Raw genomic sequence first — 9,222 nt, 5'->3', positions numbered from 1 at the left:
AGTATCATACATCAACCTTGCTATGGATCTTGATTTCAATGGGAGAAAAATCAAGATCCAGCCATGAGCCAACTCTAGAGTGGTTAAGACATTAAGTGACAAACTAAAAGGTTTAGAAAAATAACATGCTTGTGTGTACATGATTTTTTTGCACCATGCTTATCAAATCAATGTATTCATTCCTTAGTAAAACTGAATACACAAGTGGTTCTGAAAAATACTTCTGGCACTTTCCCAAGAGCCAAAATATAAGAGGGTGGCAAACACCCTCCAACAGTGTTCTATCATAGTGGGTTGCAACAAGAACACTTCTGAGAACATGCTCCTTACCGCTGCACCTCAAAACATATTCTGATTCTGCCCTCTTGTGGTTACTGAAAATGTCCTAACTTTATGTAATTTTTGTAAGGTTTTTTTTTTGGTGGTGAGGGATGGCTAAATCTTAACAGCTTCTATATATTTAAGACAAGTCTCTCAACCATCGCTTTCTCAAGACATCACTTACAAAATGGATTTTACATCTGGATTTATGGAACATCCCTCTTTTCAATCAACAGCATAGATTCTTTATAAACCCAATGCTCCGTTGTAGACCAGACTAACAAATGAAAGGCTGAAATTACGGAGAACAAAATGTCAATTAAAAAAAATTGTAACCAAGATTCACAAAACAATGCAACAAGTTATGTTTCTCATTGCCTTTGATCATTTTTATTCAAAATTAGCTGTCCAAAGTGATTTGACCGCTATGGAATAAACAAATGTAAGTTTATGCCACAGGCTTCTTTTCTTCTGTGGTGGGTTTCTTTTCTGCCGGCTTCTTCTCAGCTGCTGGCTTCTTGGTAGCTGCAGCCTTTTTCCCCACCAAAGGCTTCTTCTGCTTCTTAAGGCCAACAGCCTTCTTTCCTTTCTTCCCTACCACAGGCTTTTTGCCTGGAACCCCCTTCTCATCTGATTTGGCTTCTAGTGCTGCTGCTGCTCTATCCACCCGAAGCTTGTGCTGCAACAAATTAAGAAGAAAATCTAAGAATCAAATTCGCTAAAAAGGTATCCTCTATGCAAAAGCCAAATCATCACTTACGTTCTTGGCGTGACGAAGAATGGTGTTCCGGCGCATAGTCTTTGCATATGGGTTTAGCTTCAACATGATTCTCAGGTTTTTCAGTGGATTCTTCTTCAGGACTCTGCGGTGAATCTTCTTGCTATAAAAAGGTAGACACTATATTAACAGTTTATTTACATTAAAAATAACCAAGTATATTGAGGTTGGGGCAAGAATTACTATAAATATCACAACTTTACCGTGGTGCTCGGAGGGCTCTTTGGATCTCTGGGCTTTTCAAGATTCTGCTAAGGTCTGTATTGAGCATCTTGTGCATGGGAAGGCTGAAAGAAAAACCAAGGTGTTGAAAATAGATGCCCAATCTTATTTCTCATGTGATTAACATGAACCTCAACAGAAGATAAAGTTTTAACCATTTAAAAGCTCTCCAGAATTCAACTGAAATTTCCAACTACACTACCACTTCTCAGAGTATCTTACCATTTCAGTATATTACATCTGTATATAAAGGGAAATAGCAACAAAGCAATCCATTATTTAGAAAACAAGGAAACCAATTATCAATGTAAATATCCATAATATAAAAATTTATGTTCAGTTTATAAACGTAAGAACACTCACTTGTAGTTACTCTTGAGGGAGGCAGCTCTACGCCAAGTGCCATACAGCTCATCTAACTTGCGGAAAGCACTTTCAGTCCAAATGCAGAAACGGCCCACATGCCCTCCAGGTGCAAGTTTCAAAATGTTTAGTTTGCTTACATTAAGCAGAGTAATTCCTTTTAAAGGGAAAGGAGAATTAGGGGGCATATATTTAAAAAGAAACATAAATCATCCTTATGGCTTATGTGCTAGATAAGATACCTTAGAACTATCAACTATGAAGTTTCAACCATTAACTGTACACTCACTCATTCAGCCAAGAATCAGACATTCCACAAAATCATGTGCTTCAGAAACACGGACCATTAAGTGGAATCTCATCATAATAAAAGCTGAGTAAGCATGTATAGTATGGGCAATCAAAACACGTAGGCAATAGAAGAATTACCAGGGATGTTTCTGAAGGCTTTGATGATACCGTTGTCCTCGTTATAGATGATACAAGGTCCCCTGCGCTGGATACGACGACGGTTTCTCATTTTGCCCTTGCCAGCCCTCATTCGCTGAGAGGCATAGACCTACAAAGTGAGAAGCTTTAGTATTCTGGTTAAGATGATCCCAATAACAGGTATTTTGTTACAAAACACCATTTTATAAATAAAACTGAGATAAAAATGACTTTCTGTAACACTAAAACACAGCTACAAATAGCAGAATCCAAACTCCAGTACTGTGACCCACTGTGTAACATCTCCATCAATGACAGACCACATATAGGCAATGGTACACTACATTGCCTAACTGTGTAATAAGCGGGCTACGTACCATCTAGGTTTGTGTAAGTGCTTTATGATAATCACATAACAAATCACCAACAATGCATTTCTCAAACGGTGTCCTTGTTAAGCAGTATCCGACTATAATATGGTTCCAGAGTCCTTGTTCCCACAGCCAGGATGTATAGTTAATACTGTCCTTCAGCAATCTTTTCAAAAAAATTCTGACAAATTTGTGAGAACTATCAAAACCTATAAATGTGTTCATTAAACCTACCTTTTTTATATCATTCCAGGCCTTAAGTTTCTTAAGAAGCAAAACAGCCTCCTTGGTTTTCTTGTAGCCTTCAACTTTATCTTCAACCACCAAAGGAAGTTCAGGAACTTCCTCAATACGGTGACCTGACAAAGCCAATTAACACTGACCTGGTTACCCTGAACCTTTGAAAAATTGAGCAGCACTTTATATAACCCACAGAAGAAAAACAGTATACAAACTGCCAAATCAGAACTTCCACAAATATCATGTGTTTCAGAAACACGGACCAATGAAGTGGAATCTCATCATTTTGACAGGTAAAAGTAGAATAGGCAACATGAAGTTAAAATGATGTTTCTAATATGCTAAATCACTGTATTTAAAGCACTTCGCCAGTTACATAGCACTCACCAATGACTGATTTGTTAGAATTAGTATGTAATAATAAATTTAGTCAGGCACTCTGGGATGAATAGTTTACATGTTATTATTAACGTAAGAAGTACAGGTGAAGGATGGGAAAAGTGGGTATTTGTTATCACTCCTACAATACAAAATATCACAAACCTTTAGACATGACCAGTGCTGGTAAGGCCGAGGCAGCAAGGGCAGAGCAGATGGCATATCGTTTCTGTGTTGTGTTTACTCGGCGGTGCCAACGGCGCCAGGTTTTGGTTGGTGCAAACATGCGGCCCCCACGACACATCTATTTTTCCCAGTTAAGAATCACATTTCTCAAATATTAGGGGGAAGAGATTGTCTTGCTCAGTAAGAATTTTCGTCACCCTTCTGAACCAGCTGACTGACAGCAGGCAACTGTCGCTGAGAACAGAGTAGGACGCAAATTACGACATCATTGCAAGGAAAACTTTCTCTAATGTCCAGCACTTATTCTTTAGTATTTAACAAAAAACCTTCCAGATTCCAAATCTGTCTAGAGTTATCTGGATGCTATTAGTTTTTTGGACAAAAATATCTTCAAACCAGTATGAACAAACCAGGTCTAGTCTGCTGGATTCCATGATGGCTGACCGGTCTAGGCAGTGACCACAAAGGATACATTTCCAAAAGCACCCTGGCCAGAACGATGAGTTCCACCACCTCGGACTCTGGGAATTCGAGCCACAGCTCTGCCAGTACCCCAGGACTCGGCACTGGTTTGATGACCTGAAATTGGGAAATAAATGAAAGTTTTAGCTACCCAACCACACCACTGTGACTATTATGCATAGCAGCAAACAGCATCAGAACATCCAGGAAAATCATCTGATTCAGAAACACGGACCAATGGAGTGGAATCTCATCACTACTGTTTAAGCAGCTCTTAAAGTATCAACCAATAACGATAAAAGACCTAAATCCATACCTGCCAATTCACTGACAGCATATGGCTGTCTATTGTTTTTGCGCAAGTTGGTGTGAACAAAATTCACAATATCTGGTCGAATGGGAGCCTTGAACACAGCAGGCAAAGTGACATTTTTGCCAGATGTTTCCCCCTTTTCAGAGTACACAGATATCAGTGGACGAGCACACGCCTGGGGAGAAGGAAAAGATATTTATACCAACAAGCAATGTCAGAAGCACTCCTCTTATATGCCAACAATTCCATTAATTGCTCAGTTACAAAAAACGAGTTTGGTGGGGTAGGCACCCCTTACAGCTACCACAAAGGCTACGTCACCAATGTACCAAGTCTGCTAACTCAAAGAAAGGTTAGTATGTTTTGCTCAGGAAGAATTTTCGTCACCCTTCTGAACCAGCTGACTGACAGCAGGCAACTGTCGCTGAGAACAGAGTAGGACGCAAATTACAACATCATTGCAAGTAAAACTCTTAACAACGATTAGAATCAAATTCTGCCACATATAAGAGAATGGCTTATCGTGGAACTTTCCAACCAAGGTTTACAAAGCAAAATGACCAAAACTCTATTTTAAGGCTTGAAAACGTTAAAACCACTATCTAAACTTTCACCCCAGACGGTAACAAACCTTGTCTACCACAACTCTCCTCTCCCAACTGTTCCATCCTTGCCAGCTTCATCCCGCTCAAAGCACATCCCCCAACATTTACCGGAGTAAAAACACGGGTCGTTCCGTTTTGCTCCACCTTCTCCCAAGACTTATCACCTAGCTCTGAGGTTGGCCCCCAGACAATATGCTCAGCCTCACCCCCACCTTCTCTTCAGAGTAACGATCCCCCTACCACCTGCGTCTTCTCCCCAGACATGAGCGGGCGTCCTCCCCTCCACAGGGAGGCCCCACCTCCCTCGGATGCCTCTTTGAAGCCCAGCGACCGCCTCCGTCCCCGTCCCCCATGCCCAGGCCTCACTACCGCCGATCGGTGCTGCATTTACAGCTAACTCAATCACGGTCCAAACATCAGACCGATCGTTTTTTTTTGCCCATTTTGTTCACTCAACTCCCCATGGCCAGCACACTACACAGTATATATAAAAACATTCTTTGTGGAAACGCGGTACATTTAACATTTGCCGTGCAACGAGCTGGCTGACAGCGAAAACATTTAGGGGACACCGAATAGGAAAAACTAATTTTTAAGGTAAGAGGATCAGAGTGCTTCTGATAGTGGCGACTCTTAAGGCGAACATACGGGAATTCAGAAAAACTCTCAACAAAATCTCAATAGACGAAACATTCCTTACATGGAGATCTAGGGCCTAAAATTGACTCTCTCCCCACCGTCCGTCTTAGGGCCCAACAACTTCCAAGTCTTCCGCGGAGCTCGTGCTTTCTAAGAACAGAAAGCTAGAATGCCCAAGTCCTCCGCGTCCGAGAACGCCTGGTGGCCTGGGCCGCTTCCAGGGCGCCCGCGCCGGAGGCCCACGTTGCCTCCAAGATGGCTGCCCTAGAGCCGCACTACCCGGCTCCCCGCAACACACAGGCACATTCGGTCTTCTCCTTTCCCTTGCGTTCCAACCTCCGGAAAACTTATGTTCGGAACCCCCAACCCATTCCTGCCAGGCCCGACAGCAGGGGAAAGCCCAGCCGAGAGAACCTGCACTCACCATGGCGGGGAGAGGAGAAGGCCACGCTCCTCTCTACCCGGCGGCTCCCACAGGAAAAGGAAGTGCCTAGCACTCCCTCGTTCTATATGTCACCTGCGACTCGTTCCCCACCCGGCTCCGCCTCAGGGCCAATCCAGAGACACACATACCTCTCTACCACTCCGAAAAAATAAAAAATAGCACGTTATTTGTTAATCTGCGTCAAATGACGGTATCTATTGACTTCTAGAGTCAACAATAGCGTTTAGAAACGGGGGACTCCTTTTGGCGGAATAATTCCGAAGTGGGAGTGGCCAAATCTCGCGAGATGAGGTGTCTTCCTTGCAACTACTGTACCGTATTTTAACATTTTCTTAGGGAAATGAAAAATTATTGGGAAAAATTTTTTAAAAAAAGCTACTGGGAAGAAAAAACCCGCTGTGTGCTTGAAAGCAATAATTTCACTTGTGAACTAAGGGGACCTGCGGCGGGCGGTGGAAGTAGTCCCGGCGGGGGCGGGGTCAGGCGCCGGGCTTCCGCCTCCCGCGCGAAGTTTGGTTTGGAGGCCTGGACTCTGCTGTTAGACGGAGGCGGGATGTGGTCGCGAATAAACCAGGCTGCCGAGGAGTTTCACACGCGTCTCCTGCAGTGAGTCGTAGCTCCTGCTGTTGGCTCGGTTGCGAGGACAGCGTTACTCCCTCGGGGTATCTGTATGCCCCCCAAGCCTCTTGCCGCAGCCATGGGGATCAGCGCCTTGTCCGTTCTCGGTGGCGCGTACGTTAGGCTGAGCTTCCCTGGGCTCCGGGGGTTACCCCCTCCCCGCCCCCCCCCCCCCCCCAGTGTGGCCCGGTGGTGTCGTTTAGGAGAAAATAGCTGTGCGTTATCGATCGTGGTGGGAAGTGACAAGTTTTCCAGGAGGCACCTTATTCATTCGGGTAATGCACACGCCTTGCAGGATGGTGGAGGCACTTTTCCTGTGTATGGAAAACCAGGTGTTGGCACCCTCCACCCGTGCAAAGCCTGGCCGGTGTGAAACTTACTGCTGTGTAGCCTCTTCGGGATAGTTATCATGTGAGCCACGGTTATGATAACGTGTTGGTGTGTTGGCTTTTTAACGTACTTTTATGTCACTGTGCTCTAAGATAGCATTTTATTCTTTTTTAAAAATATATTTTCATTTCAGAGAGGGAATCATTGATCGGCTGCCTCCTCCTCGCCCCCTACTGGGGATTGAGCCGGTAACCTAGGCCTGTGCCCTGACGGGGGCATTGAACCCTGACCTCCTGGTTTATAGGTCAACGCTCAACCACTGAGCCACACCGGCCGGCGGCATTTTATCCTTATAGTGAAGTGATAGTACCCAAGGGGACTCCGTCTAGTCCTGCATCCGACCCAAAAATGGAATCCAGGAGCCCTCAGATTGGAGCGTGCATCACACTCACCTGGAGGGTTGTCAAGACAGCTGGCTGGGCCCCAGCTCCAGGGTTTCTTATTTACATAGTAGGTCTGGTGGGGCCGAAGAATTTGCCTTTCTAGCACATCACAGGTGAAGCAGATGCTGCTGGCCTCACACCCTTTGAGAACCGCTGGTATAATCTCGCCCCTTGTTTTCTAAATTCTATACGTTTTCATTGTTTATTGCTTTTTTCTGCTTACAAAAGTGGTTATTGTTGTCAATTTTTTGATCGTTACAGACAGAACACTAGCTTTTTAAAACTAACAGTGTCTTGGATAGCTTCCAGTAGGAGCGTCTCTAGATCTCTTTGTTCTTATTAATGGCTATATACTATTTCATTCTGTGGTTAGAGAAAGACACACATGCTTGAGAAATTATGGCTGAATGATTGATGGTCCTCTCTGAGTTGTACATTAAAGACAGACATCTTTAAGTCACAGTCTTGTCCAAGTGGCAAAAGTGAATCAGTCTCAAGCTTGTATTTCCCGTTTTATTTCAGTAAATCATAGAGTAGATCAAATAATAAATGGTGTCCTGAAACAATTCCACTGGGTTCCTTTAGGACACTAACGATTCTTTGCTCACTCTGGCCAGTGTGACTCGGTTGGTTGTGTCCTCCTGTGCACTGAAGGGTTGCCTGTTTGATTCCTGGTCTGGGCGCATGCCCAGGTTTAGGGCTCGATCCCTGGTGGGGGGTGTGCAGGAGGCAGCCAAGGATCCATGTCTCACTCTCAAATCGATGTTTCTCTCTCTCTCTTCCTTTTCCTTTTTCTCTGTAAAAATCAATTAAAGATCTTAACACAAAAGAATCTTTCCTCTTTCAGAGCATGTAGCGGGCTGATGTGCATTTTGGTATGTTAATAGTTTATAGTTTTACGTGCTTTGAGATCACTATTTTAAAATTCTCTTGACTGATTAACAAAAACATTTTTTTTATTACAAAAATACAAAAAACCTTGGCCAGCTTGACTCAGTGGTTAGAGTGTCAGCTGAGCACAAACGGCCATGGGTTCGATTCCTGGTCAAGGACCTGGGTTGTAGTTTTGATCCCCAGCCCTGGTTGGGGTGCATGCGGGAGGCAACCAATCAATGTATCTCTCACATCAATGTCTGTCTGTTTGTTTCTTTCCTCCCTCCCTTCCACTCTCCAAATATCAGTGGACAAAATATCCTCTGGTGAGGAATAACAAAACAAAAAAAGTTAAATTCTCTTGACTGAAATGATAGAGTTTTGTGCTTACATTGTTATTTTATTATTACTATTGTTTTTGTTGTTAATCCAAAAATTTCCATTGGTTTTTAGGGAGAGTGGAAGAAGGAGAGAGACACATTGATTGGTTGCCTCCCACATGTGGCCGTGGATCTAGCCTGCAACTGAGGTATATGCCCTAGACTGGAATTCAACCTGAGACCCTTCAGTTTGCGGGCCAATGCTCTATCTAACCCAGTGGTTCTCAACCTTCCTAATGCTGCGACCCTTTAATACAGTTCCTCATGTTGTGGTGACCCCCAATTTCATTGTTACAAATTGAACATAATTAAAGCATAGTGATTAACCACAGAAGCAATATATAATTATATATGTGTTTTCCGATGGTCTTAGGCAACCCTGTGAAAGGGTCGTTCGACCCCCAAAGGGGTCGCCGCCCACAGGTTGAGAACTGCTGCTCTAACCATTGAGCAACCAGCTAGAGCTAATGTGATCAAATTTACTAATTTTTTGTAAATTTTTTTGTTAACAGCTCATAAAATTAGAGGGAGGATAGATGTTACCATTTTAGCTGTAGAAATCTAAGGCCTGGGTCTCTTAAAATAACTTTTCTGTGGTGGCCCACTGATTCATTGGCAGGTCAAAATCCAGTCATTTTTACTTCCCAAAAGTCATGTGGTAAATTACATTTTAATAGTAACTAGTCATGTATTTTTAAAAAGAGTAGAGCTGCCTCTTAGAAGCATTTGTGCCCAATTGTGGGCAGCAGTCTATTAATCTCTACTATATCTCTTTTTTCTATTTCTTCTTAACCTAAAACTCTTTTCTGCTTTTTCCCCCTCTTCC

At 43.4% G+C, this 9,222-nt stretch overlaps 1 protein-coding gene across 1 annotated transcript; it reads right to left on the bottom strand.

The window, feature by feature from the left end:
* Positions 1–420: 420 nt before the first annotated feature.
* On the bottom strand, positions 421–5,934 carry RPL4 (ribosomal protein L4). The gene is made up of 10 exons (XM_081104961.1): positions 5,732–5,934; positions 4,067–4,238; positions 3,761–3,867; positions 3,268–3,406; positions 2,719–2,843; positions 2,114–2,243; positions 1,685–1,841; positions 1,303–1,386; positions 1,082–1,202; positions 421–1,000 (listed from the first exon to the last, which is right to left on the bottom strand). Exons 1-10 carry the CDS (start codon positions 5,732–5,734, stop codon positions 770–772), a joined length of 1,269 nt encoding a protein of 422 aa, XP_080961087.1. The 5' UTR covers positions 5,735–5,934; the 3' UTR covers positions 421–769.
* Between the last annotated feature and the right edge of the window lie 3,288 nt (positions 5,935–9,222).

Source organism: Myotis nattereri (assembly GCF_964212035.1).
Source record: "Myotis nattereri genome assembly, chromosome: 1".
Lineage (NCBI taxonomy): Eukaryota > Metazoa > Chordata > Mammalia > Chiroptera > Vespertilionidae > Myotis > Myotis nattereri.
This window is presented reverse-complemented; position numbering and strand designations above follow the sequence as displayed.